This window comes from Eriocheir sinensis, chromosome 22 (assembly GCF_024679095.1).
Source record: "Eriocheir sinensis breed Jianghai 21 chromosome 22, ASM2467909v1, whole genome shotgun sequence".
In the NCBI taxonomy this organism is placed as follows: domain Eukaryota; kingdom Metazoa; phylum Arthropoda; class Malacostraca; order Decapoda; family Varunidae; genus Eriocheir; species Eriocheir sinensis.
Genome location: NC_066530.1, coordinates 12,003,417 through 12,026,212, shown reverse-complemented (window position 1 = coordinate 12,026,212; position 22,796 = coordinate 12,003,417). Strand labels below are relative to the sequence as shown.

Sequence of the window (22,796 nt, the reverse complement as noted above, 5' to 3'; positions counted from 1 at the left end):
ATTGAAGATTCGCCCCCCCAGAGTGCCCATTTGAAGAATCGCCCCCCCAGAGTGCCCAATTGAAGAATCGCCCCCCCAGAGTGCCCAATTGAAGAATCGCCCCCCCAGAGTGCCCAATTGAAGAATCGCCCCCAGAGTGCCCAATTGAAGAATCGCCCCCAGAGTGCCCAATTGAAGAATCGCCCCCAGAGTGCCCAATTGAAGAATCGCCCCCAGAGTGCCCAATTGAAGAATCGCCCCCAGAGTGCCCAATTGAAGAATCGCCCCCAGAGTGCCCAATTGAAGAATCGCCCCCAGAGTGCCCAATTGAAGAATCGCCCCCAGAGCCCAATTGAAGAATCGCCCCCAGAGTGCCCAATTGAAGAATCGCCCCCCAAGAGTGCCCAATTGAAGAATCGCCCCCAGAGTGCCCAATTGAAGAATCGCCCCCAGAGTGCCCAATTGAAGAATCGCCCCCAGAGTGCCCAATTGAAGAATCGCCCCCAGAGTGCCCAATTGCTGAATCGCCCCCAGAGTGCCCAATTGAAGAATCCTTTAGAGTGCCCAATTGATGAATCGCCCCCAGAGTGCCCAATTGAAGAATCGCCCCCAGAGTGCCCAATTGAAGAATCGCCCCCAGAGTGCCCAATTGAAGAATCGCCCCAGAGTGCCCAATTGAAGAATCGCCCCCAGAGTGCCCAATTGAAGAATCGCCCCCCCAGAGTGCCCAATTGAAGAATCGCCCCCCTCGAGTGCCCAATTGAAGAATCGCCCCCAGAGTGCCCAATTGAAGAATCGCCCCCAGAGTGCCCAATTGAAGAATCGCCCCCAGAGTGCCCAATTGAAGAATCGCCCCCAGAGTGCCCAATTGAAGAATCGCCCCCAGAGTGCCCAATTGAAGAATCGCCCCCAGAGTGCCCAATTGAAGAATCGCCCCAGAGTGCCCAATTGAAGAATCGCCCCCAGAGTGCCCAATTGAAGAATCGCCCCCAGAGTGCCCAATTGAAGAATCGCCCCCAGAGTGCCCAATTGAAGAATCGCCCCCAGAGTGCCCAATTGAAGAATCGCCCCCAGAGTGCCCAATTGAAGAATCGCCCCCAGAGTGCCCAATTGAAGAATCGCCCCCCCAGAGTGCCCAACTGAAGAATCGCCCCCCCAGAGTGCCCAATTGAAGAATCGCCCCCCAAGAGTGCCCAATTGAAGAATCGCCCCCAGAGTGCCCAATTGAAGAATCGCCCCCAGAGTGCCCAATTGAAGAATCGCCCCCTAGAGTGCCCAATTGAAGAATCGCCCCCAGAGTGCCCAATTGAAGAATCGCCCCCCCAGAGTGCCCCAGTGAAGAATCGCCCCAGCAGAGTGCCCAATTGAAGAATCGCCCCCAGAGTTCCCAATTGAAGAATCGCCCCACCAACTCGATCTGCTCAACTGAAGAATCGCACCCCCCAACAAGAAATATCGGAAATTATATATTATATTTGGTTTATGCCATTTATTATGCATAATCTTATACACAGCACATGTGGAGCACTTTATTTTTTGCATTTTTCACATAGAGTATTAAGTGGAAATGTGAATACACAGATTTTCAAAGGCATTGGTAAAAAATCGGTCGCGCCACATAAATTCCTGCAGATATGAGTGAAGGTAGTCTCGCCTGCAGCCCCTCATCTTCCCAGAGACACGCCAGTCCTCGTCGACAGACCGATCGATTTGGTCGGCTAGATTTCGATCGCCGATAAAGTCGGTCTGTCGGCTCCCTGCTACGGGCCGCCTTTGGCAAAGGCCCGTGCTCCCTCGTGCAAGAGGGAGCAATCTCCCCCCCCCCTCCCCCCCTCATCGTCTTGAGGTGGGACTGGTGATGGTGTACAATGCATGGATCCAGCCCTGAAGTGATAAATAAATTGGAGTTGGCAAAAAATGATTCAGTCCTTATCGCTGTTGTATATTTGTACTTAACACAGCAATTCGTTTGACATCTCCACGCATAACCATCCTTACATTTGGCATGTTTAGTCCAGTTCATCGCATTGTCACAATTGCCACACTCTACTTCACAGGCAAAGGATCCTCGGTCAGCAGAGGGAGCACGACAGACGAATGTGTCACGGGCCATGGCGAACTACAGACTGAATACATGAACCCAATGGTGCTAAAATTGGGTCAGGTTAGTCAAAGATGTTAAGGTGAGGTCAGGTCAACTGCTGAGGTTTTGATCCCTTGATGTCAAGTCTACCGGTGAGGTGTTAAGGTGAGGTCAGGTCAACTGCTGAGGTTTTTGGCCGCCCGCTGTAATCCTGTCATCAACTGAAGAATTGCCCCCCCAACTCTGCCCAACTGAAGAATCGCCCCACCAGAGCGGTCTGGGGGGGCAATTGTTCAATTGACCCCAAGAAACATCCAAGAGGTCCTAATAAAAAAGCTCATTTCAAAGTTTGGTTCTACACGTTCATTGAGTAACGAATAACGACACCTCTCTATACTTGTCTTGACTAAATACTTTTTTTCCCGTCTCTGAGTTATGTGTGGCTGCCGCGTTGCGGTACGACACCTCCAATGCTGCACGCTGATTGGTTACGTTCCATTATATCCTGGCGTTTCACTTTTTCCTGCTACAGCAGGAAATAGTGGAACGCCAGGAAAAAGTGGAACGTAGCCAATCAGCGCGCAGCATTGGAGGCCCGTGTTGCCAGACGCATGACTCACCGGCCTCCCTGGGTTGCTGCCAGACGTGTAACAATCCGACTTCACTCAGTCTTCACTCCGACACTATTCCGGGCATTTCTTCAGGCGAGGTCTGCTCGCAGCTGAGCCCAACTTTGCATCCGAGGTCTCTGCAATGAGGCTAACGCCAGCCTCACACAACGCTCAGATGAGGGCATTGATGCTGCGAAATGAGAGAAAAGGAACAGACTCTGAAAGAGTTTAGAGAAAGGCAGCTGCAGAATCAACAAGCATTGCTCAGAGAAATTCGTCATTATAACGACGTCATGGAGGGCAAAAAGGCGGAGAGAAAGTGATATTGAATGAAGTCCTAATGGTGTCACAAATTTGTTTTTACATACCTTTTGTATATATTTCATGCATGTATTAGTATCTATTTAATTCTGGTTAAAGGTTGAAGGAGACCAACAGTGTGAGACAATTAAACTTATTAATGTACTCACATTCTAGTAAAAAAATACATTCTTTGGACACTGGCTTCTTGCCAGCATGAAAGGCTGGAATAAAAAAATATTAATTATAAACTATCAACTTATCCACTATATAGAAGTATATGTATAATATAAAAGTCAGCATATACGTATACCTTGTTAATGTATCTTTTTTTTAATTTGTTACTTTAAATTTAAGACAACCCATGCAGGCTTCTCTTTGTTTACACTTAACGCAGTACGGTGCAACTCTTTACACGAATAATTAATCACCTATACTCCTATAGATCGAGTATGCATAAAATTTTGAAATATGTGTATTTAAATGGTAAAAAAGTAAAAAGATTAAATTACACATTATTAGCTTTAAATAGAATGGTGAAGGGAAAACTTTTCAAGAGAATGGTTGACTTGATGAAAAACCAAACAGCTGGAGTACATTTCAGTGAGAGACGCAGAAAAGGCATCTATAAGTCACTGGAGATGATCGTGGTCTTTTTTCTATGTGCTCTGACATTTATAATAACAAACAATAGCAGGTACGAGTAGAGGCGCATAATCTCACTTGTGTTATGTGTAGAGATAGATGTCCATATTGCCATGTGTGTAAATGCATGTATTTATGCACGTGTTATGACAATGCTGGAGGTAGGAAGAATGTATGTGTAAGCAGACTCATGCAGTTGTAGAATTTTTGAGAAACAAATCCCAACCAACTGAACCTAAATCTCCAAGAGAAGAAATTGAAAGAATACATGAGATTGTGAGTAGTACTGAGAATATCACTAAATCACAAATTACAGAATATAAGCAGAAATTGATGAACGGAATGTTACAACTTGTCCCTAAGCTTCAAGAAGTAAAAGGTCTCCAAGTTTTTAACAATGTGGACAGCCAGTTATCTAAAAATGTATGGTGTATTGGATGCTGGCAAAAGATGTAGCCTACAAATAACAATTTATAAGTTGTCTGTGGACATTTATACTCTTTCAGAGCCAGGGAATAAAAAGTGTGTTAAACAAGACCGATTATATTCGACAAAAAAAGAGAAAGCATGGCGTGCAAGATGTAAGGAATGACATCTTGCCCCGAGTAGCTGAACACCGATTTTCTGTATGTTTTGTTTTTCTTTCACAGGAGCTGCCGATACAAAGGCCTGGGCTGGGGAGGAATCCCAAGCTGCCTGTGACATCAAAATCAAGATCAAGATCATGCGTCTGGCAACACGGGCCTCCAATGCTGCGCGCTAATTGGCTACGTTCCACTATTTTCTGGGTCTATGTAGCAGGAAAAAGTGAAACCTGACCAATCACAGACGCCCGCTGACTCACGGGCCAATATAACATGTACTATAATACTAGTAGATCTGAAATGATACATGGAGCAGAGGTGGTGACTTTGACGAAGAAGCTAAAGCATATACTGATAAAATGCATAAGGAGGATATTGAGGTATATAAGTGGTATTACTTGGGAGAAGGGTACACACTTTAAAATTCTCTCTCTCTCTCTCTCTCTCTCTCTCTCTCTCTCTCTCTCTCTCTCTAAACATGTAGTATACATATATTTACAGAGATGGAAAACTTAAAGTTGTGAGTTGGCACCCACAACTATTTTAAAAGTTTTTCAAATGTACAGATACCTGTGAGGGTAACTGCACAAAAAGATAAAACATACTTACAAAGTATACAGGAGATATTATAAATATGATAAACACTATATATAATCACAATATTTACAATCATGTCAAGTGTGGAGCAGGAACGGCGTGGGGAGGGTGCCTCTCCAAATGCTGGCAGCTACTTTCCCCTGGTGTGTGGACATGCGTTCCAGATCAGGCGTGGCCTCCGTGAAGCCGTTCCATGAGCTATCGATACGGACCGTTTGCACTGGCCGTACTGCTAGCGATAGCGGTAGCCGAATGGAAGGGAATAAAAAACTATCGTTTATTCAGCATACATGCAATCAAAAAATATTCCATTTCTTTTTTTGGGGAGGTACTTTAAATGCGTAATAAAAAATCTAGACGACAATACAAGAAAATTTCCAAATGTATTTTTTTTTCTTTAATGGAAATATAATATTCAGTTCTCATTTGACCTGAGTGACTTTCCAACGGGTCATGTACACTTGTACAGCAAGAGCAAGAGCGAACACACTTGCCAGCCATGGTCTTATCCACTGTCGTTTCACTTTTCTTCTTTAAGTCCTCACTGGCTACAAAACAAGTGGAAAGAGTAATTGTGGACAGAGCGAATCCAAGAAGTGCTTCCTCCATAGCGTCTAGTGTTATGATATGATCCGCTAGCTAGCTGGCTAGCGGACTCTGCATGTGGTGTGACCAGACTGCCGCGCGTATCGCTGGCAAGCCAGCGAAAACAAAAGCCAGGCTAGCGTTAACAATAGCAAGTGTGACCGTAGCTTCAGTCTAAGTGGAAAGGTTCACTCCCAGACCCGTTTATTATTACCTGGAGTGAAGTGTAGGTACTTAGAGCATGTGGAGAGGTGTTCTTAACCGAATATCCCTTTAATTTATTCCTCCTCTACCTCCTACTTTTAGCAATCATTGAGATTAGTTCTGTATCTCTCACCACCTCCTCCTCCACACTGATGATAGTAAAACCAGGAAAAGCATCCTATCAAAGTACATTTATTCCACTCCTGTACAAAGCAAATTCTCCGTATAAATTATTTCATTATATTTTCCAACTAGAATCATCTTACTCTTCAAACTTAAATGCCCAGTGTGGCACGTCACCAGTAAAAAAAAAAACAAAAAAAAAAAATATATATATATATATATATATATATATATATATATATATATATATATATATATATACACATATACATACATAAAAGGATGAGTCTACAGATCCACTGGAAATGTTAATTTTGGCATCAGAAACCTTCATAATAAGTGTCCATTCATTCACTGGGCTGATTTACCTTAGAAGTAACTTGTAAAGATCACTTGAACCAAACTTAAGAGGTTAAGTGGGGTATAGATCAGATAATTCAATGCTATGAATATACACTGACCTTCATAATAAGTGTCGAGTTTTCATTCATGATTATTTATCTTAAGAAAAATGTAAGTTATCCCTCAAACCAAGCTAAGGTGAGGCACTGGGGTATATATGAAATACTCCACACAACTTAGATACACAGGTAATTTTGACGTATGAAACCCGCACAATTCCTCATTCATGAAGTAACAGTACTTCATCATTTATACCAAACTTGAAAGGCTGTATGTGGCATAGATAAAATGATGCATGTTCTAAAGATGGGCCAGTCATTCTATGCAGTAATTTCTTTTTTAAGTAACATGCAGGATAATATTTAAACCACACTAAAGGCTGTGTGGATATAAATACTGTAAAGAAACACAAAATAATAGACTTGGCAGATACACTGACGACTTTGGCATATGAGATCTAAAGCAAAATCTTTTCCTTATGGTGTTCAATCCTTTATGCTGACTTACCATCGGGCTGATCAACACTGAATGGAATAGACATAGGCATGAGTGAATGCACACAAACTACTGAAGACATGGAAGATATCATAAGAGATCAGAGAAATATGGGGTGATTTTAACCCGAGAACGTTGGCAGACCCTTTTCTGGGCTTTCACAAGTCGTGGTTGTGGTACGGTGGACCCTAAAAAGGGCTCACCATAAAACCCATAATTCAAGCTAATTGTAGGCGGTGGTGGCATAAAGCAACCGGAGGCGGTGGCTGAATCGACAGAGTAACACCACCGCGTTCAGGAGGACGCGAGTTCAATCCCCGCCCGGTGCCACCAAGCTGGGATTTTTCAGCCGCCGCCGAGCAAAACTACCACATGCTGTGTCCAGAAGACCACCCATCAACCTCTAGATTCTATTCTAGGATTATGAGCATGAGCAGGGCAGCATCAGAGGAGCACTATAGCCACTCGCCTGCGCCAGAACACGCTGGCCTGCCGGAACGGGCTGGGCACCCACCCACCGGACCACAAGAAGCCCTTGGGCCCCCCATCAGGCCCCCGGGAAACCGGCCGGGCGCTATAGGACAAAAAACCATAAAAAACCATGCCCTGGGTCATGGTGGTGGGTGAGTGATCTTGAGAGGGGCTTTTTTGTCATAGGTGGTGCTGTAAGGTCATGGAAGACTGAATTCGCTATCTACACAGTAATCACTTGTCAAATTCTCTAAAGTAGACAACAAGCGACTCTAGGCTAGATGCCATGCGTCACAAGACTTTATTTTGTAACAAACACCACCCAAAAAGAATGGAGTTTGAGTAAAAGTAAATATTTTTAACAACTTTATGGTTATGAGAGGAGTACTCTGATGTACATTCCATGCTCTTTTCTTAGTCTCAAAATGCAGTGTAGTTTTGCCATTTCTCGGCCACTTATCGGCTTTCCCATAGCCGAAGCCCACAGGTTAAAGATTGGTTGATCTGATAGTACATATACTTAAATGAATAAATTGTACTTGAAAGATACATCAGCACCATTGCCATAGAAGTTCAGAGCTGTTTATGATGATCCTGTATTGTACTGAGTGATTATAAGGATTTTTGATCTTGCTCTGATGGTATTTGTATTATTATTATTATTGATGAAATGAATGTAACACTTGGAAAATAAATCTGCAGCAGAGCCATAAGAGTTTAAAGAATTGTATATGATGATTCTGTATTGTACTAAGTTATATTAAGGACTGTTTGCTATATTGGTAAACATCCTCATGCATAATTATATACAAAGTTCTTTACACATGGAAGATAAGCAACAAATTTTGCAAAACAGTTCCAGTAGAGATGATGATGCCCTTTGAGTGGTAGCAAGTTATAATTAAGGCTTTAATATAATAGTTTTCTTTTCTCTTGTTTAATTACAGATGAAATACTGTACACTTGGACGATACATCAGTAACTTTGGCATAAGAGATCGGAGATATGATGCCCTGTGGTACGTAACTAAGTATCAATATGGTCACTACCCGTCAGCCTGCCTTAAGCTCCGCATCCTCCCTCACACTCAACCCTAAGGAGCTGTCTGTAGTCATTAATCTCTACTTCTGGCTTTCAACACACACTCATCTCCTTGACATAATTATGGAAATTATTACATAGGATGGATAAAGTAATGATATGTATGAGCATTTTAATATGAGTGTAACAACAGAGAGGAGGGCAGAGCTTGTGGGGCAGATGGCAGGTAGTGACTATAGTGACTGAGCTACTTGGCAGACCTTCTTCTGACTTACACCCGTCTTCTGAGCTACTCTTATCATTATTTACACCGCCTCACCTGTACTAAGTGTTTTCAGTGACTGGCAGATCCGTTGGGGGTTCCTTCTGACTCTCATCCGCATTCTGAGTCTGTAACGTATTAGTGCTACTGACAGTGTTGGTGTTACTCGTATCTCCACTTTCTTCAACCTTACCACTTTTCTCTTTACTAGTCTTTGCTGGGTCTTCCTCTGACTGCACGTCGTTACCTTTGGCATCGCTTGGGGGCACAACATCCTCCGTTTCCATGGGTGTTTCTGCCGCTGGTTGAGTCTCCTCTTTAGTAGTCTCAGGAAGGATGTCGTCGTCACCCTCCATCACGTTATCTGGTGGCACTTCCGTCACGATGAAGCTGTGTGTCTCAGGGAGGTCTATGATGTTTCTGGGCCCAGGTGGAGGCAGGTGTCCGTACATGCTATGATCGTAGAGGTCGTCGTCTCCGCCCATCTCGGTTTGGGAGCTCTCCACCTCCTCCACCAGCGGTGAACTTACAGGCTGGGGAAGAGAAGATAAATGTCTGTGAGGCCCATACTCTTATACACTTACGGCTCTCATGACAAATATTTCCAAAGGCCACAAAGGAGATTAGTGTTATTCTCATAAGTGTTTTTCACATTCATGGTGCAAAAGCCTTGTCAAACTATCACTAGGCTCATAAAACAACATGGAAATACCCACCACAACCTCTACAAAACATCAAAATTGGGCGAGTAAGCCCTGAAATATTTGAGAATACAAGAACATGGAGAACTCAAGACACTTTTGCTATGGTCATTCTCTCATGATTCAACACCAAACAAAGCATCAATATACTCACAACAGGGTTGGGTACAGGTGTATGGTAGATACAGGTGGAGGCATAGGGCACTGACACAACGGGGGTGGAGCACTGGTCATCCCCACACTTACTGATGCCACATGCCCCGAATAACACTTGATTGGGGTCCTGTGGGAAATGAAATTTTTGTTTGACTATTACATTTCTGTTGTAAAAAAAGGGTCAAAACAACACACAACATTCTTCATATAATTTAATCTCTTCACCTTGTTCTCTCTGTCCTAACTTTTTTTACACTCTCTGCTTCCTTCATCTACGTCACATGTTGGTATACTTCATCCTAACCCTGGTTCTCTGTCCTGACTACTTACCTTTCTGAATCATCCTCTGTCTGGTGTTAAGTGTACTCCATCCTGACCCAATATGGTTCCATCTCTCTCCTGACTTATACACATTTTTTTTACATTAAAGGAAGTATTTCAAGGCAAAAACAAAAATTCCCTCAAGGTGCTGCTCCTGTACAAAAAACAGAATGAGAGACCAAAAAGAGAGGGTCAATCTATGTCTCATGTTACTGTACTTCATCCTGACCCTGTTCTGTATATCCAAACTTCTGCACTTTCTGAGTTGCCACTTTGTTCCTATGGCTGTCCTTGCTCTACCCTGGTACTTACATGCAGGATATGTTTAGAGCAGTACTTGGAGAGAGGGATGGACTTCTCCCCACACCGCCAGGACCCCTCACTGTACACACACTTGACACACCCAATGCTAGTGCCTGGCTTGTAGTTCACACCCTCTGTCACCTAAAGGAAAGAAATTGGCGACATAGTAATAGGGGCAAAGAATTCTTCTGTATCTCTGCCTTTAGATGACTATGATTTCAGAACATAGGAATAAAAAGTTGATCATACATGAAGTACATATGTAAATTCTATGTGATTTGATTCCATACAGCTATGAGAAAACACACATATCCAAACACACAAAGAGGACTTAATCATCATGTATAATATATCGCTGCGAGTTCCAGTCACACTCAAATTTCCCACGTATAAGAGTGTTCCAACACTATTTCTCACCCCACAGCATTGCTAATTCAGTGGGTTTTCCACTAAATTTGGTGGAAAATCATATCAGGCTAGAGCGTAAAATATACGGATGAGTGACTGGCCGATGTTCTCGTCCAATATATCAGCATTTTTGCATAGCTTCACCAATCACCTGATTGATTTTTTGAACAAGCAGTTGTAAATATTTCAGTTGGCAATACTACACTGCCCCGCACCACTCTCAGTTGCCTCCTGAGGCTGGCCGCGTGCATGCACTGCAGGAAAAAGCTCATTAGTACAAGAAGTTTTATCGACTCTACACAGCACACATGAAATAATATAACAGCATACAAAACCGAATCTTATAGATCTGGGCCTCCTCTTTCCAATGGTGATTTGTTGTTGTTTTAGCTGTCCTCTTTCCAATGGTGATTTGTTGTTGTTTTAGCTGTGATAGATATTTTTTGAGATATAGCAGTTAAAAGAGACCCCACCATTGGGCTGCCCGAGTGCGGCTGGGAGAATCGTCGCATCCTTCACCACGTGCAAAGAAAGGGTAAAATGGTGCATAAAGACAAACATAAATTCACTGATAATATTGAGGTGGATCCATAAACTTACAAGAAATATGCAGTGCTGTGTTAATCATTTATTGACTGAATTTTACTCCCTTATTTTAGTACTGATGGGTAGATAGGCCTGTGAGAAGCAGGGTGCATCAATAGGCTACGTCCCCTGATATAGGGAAATCACATTAATCCTTAAAGCGCGGGCTTGTTTTGCTGCGCCTGTCCTCCCACGCGGGCATATTCAGGCAAAAACATACCTCACTTCAACCTTTTATACCATCACTCCTACTTAACTCACGTGACTGAATGAAGTATCATTGTAAAGTACATACCATTACCTGTCCTTTGATGTTAAGCTGAAGACTATTTGACCATTGGTAGAGTGAGTACGGAATATTGAAGCTGAAGGGAGCATGGTTGGGTATTATTTGAAAGAAAACGACAAGCTAACCCTACTTCAGCATAAACAAATTCAATTTGACAGCACGCTAATTCAAATAATGCCTTGTCGACTATTGTCAACACCTGCGGTTTGAGCCCAGGCACCAGCTGTCGACTATTGTCGACACCCGCACTTTAAGGGTTAATAATGAAAGTTAAGTAAGCTATCGTATCATACACAATCCATATTCTGAAAGCTCTCGTACAATATCCGGGAAAAAAAGTTACATAATTCCAGCAGAACTCAGCCAGGACGCAGCTTATGCGTCCTCTGATATCATACGAGGGCGGCGAGGATACAGTATATGTGTCCTCGGATAAATATGGACATGGAAGAGGGACAATATACGCATGACCCAAACTATAAAAAAAAAAAAAAAAACCTGTGTGTGTGTGTGTGGGGTAATGCCAACCCTGAATCACATGCACTTGAGTTGGAGAAGGGACATGGTTTGCTTTTGGATTGACCAATGATAAAAAAAAACACTAAATGGGGAAGAGGGAGAGATGCATTTGCCTTCCTTTGTTATATTTCCTCCTGTCTATGACTTAAACACTTTCAAGAATGGAGTATCAAGACACCTCTCCAACCAAATCTGACCCTCTCTTCTAGCTACTCTCACTATTCTCTATTCATGAGTATTGTATTATATTTTTTTTTCTAGTCCTTAAATTGTATCCTAAAAAAAAATAAAAAATAAAAATAAAAATAAAAAAGTCGGCCCCATAAAAACACAAACAGGCCAGAGCAGCGTCACTAACCTGCAATCGGCGCTCCAGCTGCTGTCGGTGAAGGAGGGCATGTGTGCCGAGGTGCTTGTGGTAGCGCGCCAGGGCCTTGAGCTGCTCGTATGCCACCCTCTCCTCTGGTGTGGGCTTGGGCTGGCTGTGGATGCTGGCTGAGGGGGGAAAGACAGGAGGTGAGGGAGGGTGGGCTGGCTGTGGATGCTGGCTGGGGTGGGAAGATAGGAGATGAAGGGTGGATAGGCTGGCTGTGGATGCTGGCTAAAGGTGGGATGATAGGAGGAGAGGGAGTGTGGATTCCTGTGGGTGTTGTAATCTCGGAGAGGGAAGCTTGAAGGAAAATATTTTTGACCGTCATTGCAAGAAGAATGTAGCCGAGTGAAGAATTATTGAAGTAATGACTCCCTTATTTAAGGTATGAGCACTTTAAGTAAATCAATGATTATTATCGTACACTAAGATGGTCCAGATGCCCTGCCCCCTTCCCAAGGCTATGGGAGGTGATTAGTTTGATAAAAGGAGTTTGGAGTTAGGAGTCAATGCCATCTAGGAGGGAGGGGGCAGGACTCCTGGACTAATTTAGAGTATAGTGACTATATTAACTAAGGCAATACTTACTCATGGTCTCCTTCTCCTGCCTCACGGCCTGCAGATATTTCCTCCGACTCTCCCTCAGGATGTGGATCAGACGCTTATACTCGCCCACGTACATGGACTGGAACCACACAAATGCCAAGGCAAAGGATCAGTTTAGGTAATAAAACTAACACAGCCTGTACAGAGTTAAAGATGGCGCCACTATAAACACTCGCCTGCGCCAGAACGGGCTGGGCCAACCATCAGGCCCCACCGGGAAGTTGCCTACCGGCGCAACCGGCAGCGCCGTAAAAAAAAAAAAAAAAAACATACTGTACATAAAGGTTAGGTTAGGCAACCGACCTTGTGATGACCTAGATTTTAGCACCAAAGGGACAACTTCAACCATCACTGTGTAATAACAGGAGTCATATATCATGGCTACTGCAATAAATAAAATTTGCCTGTGCCACTAACAGGCTGAGATTGTCCAAGAGGCCCCTCAAGAGTCTACCAGAAAAATATGCAGTGCTAAAAAAAAAAAAAAAATAAAAAAAACATAAAAGCCAGCAAACAGAACCATGACCATCACAGGACACACCTCTTGGTCATCACCTCACCTTCAACTTTTGCAGCTTCTCCAAATAAATCCTTGTTATCTCCTCCGTCGTGAACACCTCAGCATGCTCGAGAGGATCCACATCTGAATCCGCCGAGTCCAGCTCACTGTCGGCCTCCCGTCGCGGCAGGGAGTCCTGGGGGAAGGTGGCAGTCTCCTCATCGCTGTCTGTGTCACTAGCATACTCCAGGGCTGTTGATCCGAGGCCTGGCACACTGGCTGGGTCTGGGATGGCTGCCAACATGGATACAGTGACAATGGGGCACTAAAAGCTGAATGGGTGTGGGGTTTAATAAATGGGTGTTAGGACGAAAATCACATAGTAAAGTGTTCAAGTTGGATAAATTCAGATTCACCAAAGACACAGACAAGAAATGGTATCCCGAGAGAGTGGTGGATGAGTGGAACAGGCCTGGGAGTCATGCTGTGAATGCTAATACAATAGATACATTCAAGAAAAGATTAGACAAGTTAATGTAGTGACATTAAGTGGGGTCAGGTTTATAGGAGCTGCTTTGCACAGCCCTACCAGCCACTTGCAGACTCATTTATGATCTTAGAACCCAGCTGAAAAGTGGTAAGCACACCAGGCTGAAGATGTAAAATGTTTTTATTTATTTGTTATGCTTAGGTCTTTTTTTCAGGGAAAATAAATGCTCATTATGAATATTATTATATCATAATTATTATTGTTATCGTGATAATGACAGTGGTCATATCAATTTTTTTATTATTCTTTTATAACGGGTACTTTTTAGGGTGCTTGGAAATCATAAATCCAATTTGTATTGTTTGCTATTGCAAAAACTGATCCAATATACAACTAATTCAATATTTAAACGGCTTTTTGGAACGGATTAAGTTCAGATATAGAGCTACCAGCATATGGGCCTGTGCCACAGCCTACTATATTTCAGCTGAATTCCTAGCCCCTAGCCAGGCAAGTAAGAATGGTGCTGATTGGCTGATGGCAGGCAGGGTGTTTATGTGTTCATTGCCAGACACACTAGCCTTGGTTCAGAAAATATTTATATCATTTTACACAGCTCATTTGTTACACAAATAGATATATTTTGTTGACATCAGATTAAGCAGTGATTGTACAACTATGACCCAATTATTAAAACTCAATGGGGTAAATAACAAAGTAATTATGGTGAGTAGAAGTCAGAGGGTGACATAGTTGGTGGACATCCCACCCTCCAACAGCCAATCAGCAGTGCCCTTGCCTACTCAACTCAACTTGGGAACCAGCCACTGCAGGGAGGAATCCAGCTTATGTAACTGAACTATAACCACATCAGCTCTCCCAAGCATCTTACCCTCACCATTCTGGCCAGCAGTGTGTGTGTCCATCTGGTGGTGGCTCAGTATGGAGAGCAGCGTCTCGGGAGTCTGGCGCGGGCACGTCCTCCTTGCCGCCCGCTGACGCACCACCAGGGACCTCCGGGAGTGATCCAGACAGTACCTGCTGAGGGGTGAAGGGAGACGAGGTAAAAATGTATATCCTTGCCAAATAGCATTCAAACACAGTATAAGGTAAAGATGCATATCCTTGTCAAATAATATTAAAAGAGAGGAAAGATGGGGGAATAAGAATAAACCTTTCACAAATGACTACCTACATCTACCATACCAAACAGCTTGTGTATGAATATATTTGCATTAACACACACACACTCTCAATCCCTAACCATTCCCAAAATTACACTGTCAATGACTATCAATTTAAAAACTAATAACAAGTTTTAGGCTTTTCCACCTTCAATAATTTCCACATACTACACCTTCAATTACTTTTATCTTGGCCCATTTGCATCACACTACTACTGACAAAATCATAACCAATGAGGTTCATCCGAGGTGCGTTTTGCTGCCTATGCGTAGAGCTCTCTTGTTTAGGGTATTGGGAAATGGGCAATACGGCTACCCTCTGACTAGGAAGGTAGCCTACCCCATCCTCACCTTCACGAGGTGCGCACCGTTAGTATACCCTGCGGGGTAGAACCAACGGGGAGGGGGGCAGTGACCATCAGCTACTTTGTTTTAATCCTTTTAGCCTTGACAAGGAGCAAGTCTCCATAACACTACATTGGACTGGCCTCTAATACTTTTATCGAGTTTTTAGAGGCAGGAGCAATGGCCAGAGGGTGGCAGAAGAGAAAGGAATGTATGAGACTGGTGTCTATTAATGTAAATGGTTTAGGTGGTGAGGAAAAGAGGAGAGTGATGATTGAAAATTTTGTAAATGGTAGAGTGGATGTGTTGGGAGTGAGTGAAACACATATTCGAGGAACTGGTGTGAGTGATGGTAGAGAGGGTACGTGGGAGGGTGTGCCTGGGGGGTTGTATGGACGGGGATAGATGAGAAGTATAGAGGCAGGAGTAAGGAAGGATGTGCTATTGTAATGTCTGAAAGAGTGTGGAATGGTGTGACTGATCATGGTTGGAAGGGATCAAGAATTGTGTGGGTGAAAGGAAAAGTAGGTTTAGAAAAGTATGCATGGGTGTGTATTTATGCACCAGTAAATGTGAAAAGTAAAAAAGGACTGAGAGAAAGGGAAGCTTTTTGGGAGGAAGTGAATGCATGCATGAAGAGTTTTGAGAAAGAAAGGAAACTTATTATGATGGGAGATATGAATGCTAAAGCAGGTGATGAATGTGTGATGGATGTGGTGGGAAAATGGGGGATACCTGAGAAGAATGAAAATGGAGACTGCCTGGTGGATGTCTGTGCTGAGAGGGGAATGTTCCTAGCGAACACCTTCTTTCAGCACAAGAATATCCACTGATACACATGGAGGAGGGAAGATAATGAGCAAAAAAGATTGATTGATTATGTGGCAGTAGATGAAAGGCTTAGAATAGAAATTTGTGACGCGAAGGTAGTAAGAGGAATGTTCGATGGATCTGACCATCTTGCAGTGCTGGCAAAGTTAAAGCTGAAAGAAAAGTGGGTGTTTGAAAAGAAAGGTGAAGTAAAAAAGGAAATACTGAGGATAGAAAAGTTACAGGAAAAAGAAATAAAAGATGAGTATAACCGTGAAATGGCAGAGGCCTTAAGTGAAAAATGGGAAAGTGTAAAAGATAATACAAATATTGAAAAAGTTTTTGGAACATTTAAAGAAATAATGGTAACTACAACAAAAAAAGTGTTAGGGATAAAAGTGGTGAGAGATGGAAAAAGAAAAGGATATTCATGGTGGACAGAAGAGATAAGGAGGATGGTAAAAGATACAAGGGAACTTTTTAAAAAAACTCAAGAAAGAAATGTGGCTGAACAAGTAAAAAGGGAAAGGAAAAAGAAATATTGAGAATGCAAAATGAAATTAAAACAAGCAATAAAAGAAAGTAAGAAGAGAGTTGATGAAGACTTTGGAAAAAGACTAAGTGAAAAATATAAAGGGAACAGGAAATCATATTGGAAAGAAGTAAAAAACAAAACAAATGCAGAAAATATCTCCTCAAGTAAAATGAATGAACTAATGGATGAGAATGGAAAGATGTTGAAAGACGGGGAAGCTGTGAAAGAGAGATGGAGAGAATATTTCAAAATCTTAATGAATTTTGAGGATGGACGTCAAGCAGCTGTAACAGCAGCCGTTTTGAGTAGAGGTAGAGGAGGAGTATATATAAAAAAAAAAAAAAAAAAAAAAAAAGTATAACATTGAAGAAGTAAATCAGGCAATAAAAAGATTAGAAAATGGAAAGGCAGCAGGAATTGATGGAATCACAGCAGAAATGTTGAAGTGTGGAGGAGATGTAGTTGTTAACTGGATGGTCAAGATATGTGAAGTAGCATGGGAGGGGGAGGGGGGGGGGCAGCAGACTGGACGATAGCCATCATTGTCCCAGTTTACAAGGGGAAGGGCAGGAGAGAGGAATGTGGGAGCTATAGAGGTATAAGTCTCCTGAATATACCTGGAAAGGTATATGGAAAAGTCATAATAGAGAGGGCGCAAAGACTTACAGAAGAGAAAATCAGTGAAGAACAAGGAGGCTTCAGGAAGGGAAGGGGATGTGTGGATCAGCTACTTGCCTTCAAGATGGTAGTAGAAAAAATATTAGCAAAAGGAAAGAAACTATACGCTGCCTTCATGGATTTGGAAAAAAGCTTATGACAGAGTCGATTGGATTGCATTGTGAGATGTTTTACAGATTTATGGTGTGGGAGGAAAACTGCTTAGTGCAATAAAGTCTTTCTATGAGGATGCATCTGCATGTGTCAAAATTACTGGAGAAACAAGTGAACATTTTGAGATAAAAGTGGGCTTAAGACAAGGGTGCGTCATGTCACCATGGTTATTCAATATCTATATGGATGGTGTTATTAGAGAAATTAAGGGCACAGTTGGAGAAGTTGGAGAAAGACTGTTTGATGAGGGAAGGAAGTGGGTACTGAATTCGATACTGTTTGCTGATGACATGGTGCTCATTGCAGAAAATGAAAGTGACCTACAAAATTTGGTCACTGTTTTTGATAGTGTCTGTAATAGGAGAAAGCTGAAAGTAAATGTCAACAAAAGTAAAGTGATGGTTTGTGAGTGAAGTAGGAGTGAGGTTGAAGATTTTGTATGCCCATATAGAGTGGGAATTGAATGTGAAAAAGAATGCAAAATAATTTTGAATGTTGAAGAAATGGAGGTCAATGAGTTTAAGTACCTTGGATCAGTTATGTGTAAGCATGGTGGTATGGAGGGAGATACAAGAGAGAGGGCATTGCAAGGAAGAAGGGTGGTAGGGTCTTTGGGACGAATCATGAATGGCAGAAGTGTGAGCATGGAGGTAAAGAGGGATTTGAGAAATACAATAATAGTACCAACCCTCATATGCAAGTGAAACGTGGGCCTGGAATGAAAGTTAGAGGTCTAGAGTGCAGGCAGTGGAAATGAGTTATTTGAGGAGTGCTTGTGGTGTGAGTAGAATGGATGGAATGAGTAATGAAAGTGTGTACGAGCATTTTGGAATGTGTCACAGGGTTGAAGGGAAGAAGTGTGGAGTGGTGGAAGAAGTGAAGCGACAGACTTTAAAGTGGTTTGGCCACATGGAGCGAATGGAGGAGAGTAAGATGACCAGAAGGGTGTATGTGAGTGAGATACAGGGAGGGAATGCTAGAGGATGACCTCCAGTGAAATGGAGGGCTAGGGTGCAAGAGTACGTTAGGGAGAGGGGGGAAAGATCTTTGAGAAACTTTGAGCAGGCAAGGAGGAAGTGTCTGGATAGAGAAAGTTGGAAGCTCTTCTGCCGTGGCCATCCCCTGGTGGGAGCTCCTAGGAGCAGGCATCGATAAAATGATGATGATGATGATGGATGTAACTGTTAACAAATAATAAATAGTGGTTAATAGGGGTTGTAGCGAATGGAATCTATCTGGCTAACTGATATTGTTGTAACCAGTCTCAAAGGAATGGGTGAAGAAGGAATGAGGTGCCCAGAAAAGTCCTACCAGCCATACTTACAGTATACGCCAAAATATAAGGCGCGCGAGAGCGCATGACACTCATGATTGAAGTGAATGAATGAAACATAAAACATAACTGCAATCTTTTCACTTTACCTTTCATTCCTTCAGTCATCTACTTCTAGTACTTTGTTGGGTTTCCCTTTCGCTGTAAACATTCCTGGAGCCTCTTGGGAACACTGTACTCCCGCGCTTTATATTATGGCGCATACTGTATACATCATCTCAGCTTGTATTATATTAACTAGGAGATTAAACTGACTATCTTACCCTGATGGAGTACTTAGTATAGTCTAGTTAATATAATACAAGCTGAGATAATACATAAATATGGCTGGAGGACTTTTCCAGGCACCACAGGGAGATCTTACAATATCAGTGATAGCACTTCTTTTGACATTCCTTCACACAGCTCCCCAACTCACCCATCCTTCCTGTCGGTGGTGGGTGCCGGGCGCAAACATCGCTTGCTGGTGCTGGTGAAGGTGTAGTTACATTGGCGGAAGGGCGCTGCCTTGTCCTCCAGGATGTGGCGGCTGCAGTACTCAAAGCCATCAAGGCGAGGCTGAGGAAATAATACAAACAGTTGAATGGACAACTGTGAATGGAAAATAATCAAACCTGGCAAGGCACAGCTAAAAAATAAGTTAACGTATGTAATAAATATTCAAACCCATCAAGGCATCAATGGAAAATAGATAAATGAACTAACTAAAGCACAGATAAACAACAGATAAAGAATTAGATATGAATAAATATAAATATATTCAAACCCATCAAGACAAGGCTGACATTATACTAAATTAAGAGATGCATGTATGAATTATCATGAATGGACACAGACAAGTAGTATATATATATGTAGATCAATAGATTACTATTCAAACCCATAAAAGTGTGGCTTTTAAAGGTCAGATAACTGATGTAAATACATACAAATACATGTATACACAAAAATAAATACACATACACTAGAAATAATCAAGGATCCAATGAAGAATAGTTCAGAAAATTACTACCCAGTAACTAAATATCCTTATTATTTGTTATCAGTGTCAATATTCCTCAGATTTTTATCAGCATTAGAGGCTTGCCCCCCATGGACCCCCCTCTCCCCTGATGCCCTAACATGCAGACACCCCTCAAAGGACTGAGGACCCACCAGAGTGCAGCTGTAGGTGGTGAAAGCACAGGAGGCCTCGGAGGCCGGCCTGGTGAGGGTCCGGACTGTCTTCACAACTCGACCACTACGGACTGACATCTTGGCTCGCTCTCTCTCTTGAAGCTGTGGTTGAAGCTCTTGTCTTCTGGCAATGTCTCTCCTTGCCTTCACAATGCTGTTTGAGAGATAAAATTATAATGATTAGTGTAATACTAATACTAATAAACAAGAAAAACAATAATAAGTAATAGCTTTTACTAAAATCTGTGTTTGATTATCATTGTCCAGAAGTCGAGATGATTCCTTGGTAAGAGAATGTAGAAAAGCTGAATGACAGTTTAACTGAGGCACAGAGAAGGCAGGCACACAGAAAACAAGGCAGTGAAAGAATGTAATATGCACAGAAAAGTTAAATTTGATTAAATTCATTGATTTATCAAATTCGTTGATTACATTTACTGTTGCATTTGCATATATCATACATTATTTAGTTATTTTTTTCTCAAGGACTTACACATGTATGTAGTATATAAAAGAATCAATCAATTCAAAAATCAATATAATCGGTATGAGATTATGAGACAGAGAAGAGGCATCCTTTTGAGTACTGACTCCCATGCCTCTTAAACTATCAATATAGGTAAGTCTAACAACATAATACAAGACAAATAATATACATAACAGACAACAAAAGGATGTAACTGAGTAAATGACAATATGGTATATAAATATACGATCATATTTGTTATTTCTGCACTTGTTTTGATCTAAAGAAGAGGTGAGGGAAAATCAATACCAGACCCAGTTATAACATGCATCCAAAATACCCCACTGAACACTTTCATGAGGAGAATATTTAAAGACCGTTGTATCCATGGTTGTAACCCTTTTATACTTCCTAATTAGCATCTCCTTTTTACATGTCTTATGAGTGGTGATTCTGCAGGCTATTTGTTCTTAATTGCTATCCCCCCCCCCCTCCCCCACCGTGTCTGTCTCCTTTGCTGTTAGGAAAAAAGAAAAAGAAAAAAAAAAGCGTCCACAACATAACGGTATGGCGTCCCAACACACCGTACCATACTTTGTGCTTAGCTGTCTCTCTAATCACTATACGGAACACCACTGACCCTGGCAGCACAAAACACAGGTACGATAAGCTGCCTGGGAGGTCAATAGGTCAAGGGGTCAAACTGCTGAGGTCAAAACCGGGCAAATCACCTTTTATCGAGAAATTTAAACTGACCGCCATTGGAAAATTAACAAAGGCATAAATGGCTCCCCGCTTTTCAGTTTTAATTAAGAGACAGACACCGATGAAGTTATCACACACTCGCTCAAAAAAACAAACAAATAGATGATAATAAACAAAATTGAAATAAATGTAAAAAAATGCAAAGAAAATAATACAATAAATAAAACAAATAAAATTATATATAATACAAATAAATAGTAAAACAAACAAATAGAAAACAATCATAAACAAAATAAATTGCTATGTTAAATATGAAGAAAAAAACAAATGACGGAAAATAGGAAGGAAAGCAAAATCACAGCTCTACCGTCTCATATCGCATCACCAAAATACAAGATTATAATGAAAATAACAGAAAACACTTATTAAATTATTACCAAGGTATGAATGGACTGGCACCCGCACAGAGCTATATGACATACATCCTCCCCGTTGCACTGTCTTACGCATACTATTGCTCTTTTTCTCTTTCACTAACATGACATCACCGACCGTTGCCAAATTGTTGTACTGGAAGCATCATTTTACCTGCTTCTAACTCCTAACTATTGTCATAAACATCATAAATTAATGGTTTGAACGATAACTATAAATGGATATCGTTATTGGGGTGCAGGAGACAGTTTTTGGGTTGGAAATCGGTAAATATAAGAAGCCGAGTATGACGATATGGCACCTTTGCATGACATTCCACTCTTCTGCTTTCTACCGTTATGTCTCTTAAAAAATGTATAACAACCTTTTTTTGGTGTAACTTAAGATGTTTGTCAAATTAATTGATTCTTAGAGCCTTCTGTATGTATTTCTAGGTTGTTTTTTGTGGTATTTATGTGTATATTGTACAATTTATGTCTTTTTCGTGCATGTTCCACTTTTCAGCATCCTACTATATTGTCTCTTAAAAATATATAACAACCTTTATCTTGATGTAATTTAGAAAATTAATCAAAGTAAGTTATTTTTAGAGCCTCATTTATGTATTTTTAGTTTCCTTGTGCAAAATGTATGTGGATATTATATAATTTTGTTGTCATCGGTGTACACAAGACCCAGGCCAAGACCTTGCATGAATGACGAAATATTGGAATTGCTGAAGTTTCTAGACATATTCATGAGCTTCTAAAGGTTCTCCAAGCCTCCATTATGAACAAACCTTTCCAAATTTTGTATATTTACGCTTGTGACATAAAAACTTTACAATATATCTTTACAACAGGAACACAGGCCTTCAAGAACATCGGGAACCACTGATAATAGTCGGTTAGTTGACTATAGTAAGTTTATTGACAATATGATATTGACTACAGAATTACGGTGATACATCTCATTATTAATGGTCATAAAGGACGCTTAATAACAGAAATTTGAGAAAGCAGGCAACAAAATCATGAAATTCATGAAACTAGATAATTGAAAATCATATAAACGGCCCTAGAATTGAAGTAAAAAGTTTAATATTAAGTAAAAACAAAGTAAACTCACTGTAAACACGGCGCCAAGTGATAATGATGGAGATAAAGCTGCAAACTTGAAAAGTTGCAGGAAAAGTATTGGAACAGAGGTTTCCGGTGTAATGTCACTTGAAACTGCATAAATGATCATAAAATTCACGTAAAAAGTGTAATTAGAAATAAATACAAAAAAGTAGTCTCTGAAAACACTACAGAGGCTAATAATAACACAAATAAAAATGTAAAGTCGGTGGCAGAGTGTTGGAATGGC

At 41.5% G+C, this 22,796-nt stretch overlaps 1 protein-coding gene across 2 annotated transcripts; it reads right to left on the bottom strand.

Moving 5' to 3' along the window:
• Window positions 1-7,723: 7,723 nt before the first annotated feature.
• On the bottom strand, window positions 7,724-21,527 carry LOC127002067 (KAT8 regulatory NSL complex subunit 2-like). 2 transcript variants are annotated; one of them, XM_050867506.1, is made up of 10 exons: window positions 21,452-21,527; window positions 19,823-19,997; window positions 19,086-19,225; window positions 14,528-14,670; window positions 13,201-13,433; window positions 12,623-12,719; window positions 12,023-12,159; window positions 9,873-10,004; window positions 9,238-9,366; window positions 7,724-8,915 (listed from the first exon to the last, which is right to left on the bottom strand). In XM_050867506.1, exons 2-10 carry the CDS (start codon window positions 19,919-19,921, stop codon window positions 8,445-8,447), a joined length of 1,581 nt encoding a protein of 526 aa, XP_050723463.1. In that variant the 5' UTR covers window positions 19,922-19,997; window positions 21,452-21,527; the 3' UTR covers window positions 7,724-8,444. The 2 variants fall into 2 exon arrangements, with proteins under 2 accessions (XP_050723463.1, XP_050723464.1); XM_050867507.1 differs by having other exon boundaries at window positions 14,528-14,667.
• Between the last annotated feature and the right edge of the window lie 1,269 nt (window positions 21,528-22,796).

Coding starts and splice junctions, on each gene's coding strand:
- LOC127002067 (XM_050867506.1), bottom strand. CDS start 19,921: ATGTCAGTCCGTAGTGGTCGAGTTGTGAAGACAGTCCGGACCCTCACC. Junction 13,434..14,527: donor ACACACTGCTGGCCAGAATG/GTGAGGGTAAGA, acceptor CCATGTTGGCAG/CCATCCCAGACCCAGCCAGT. Junction 9,367..9,872: donor GCTCTAAACATATCCTGCAT/GTAAGTACCAGG, acceptor CATTTCCCACAG/GACCCCAATCAAGTGTTATT.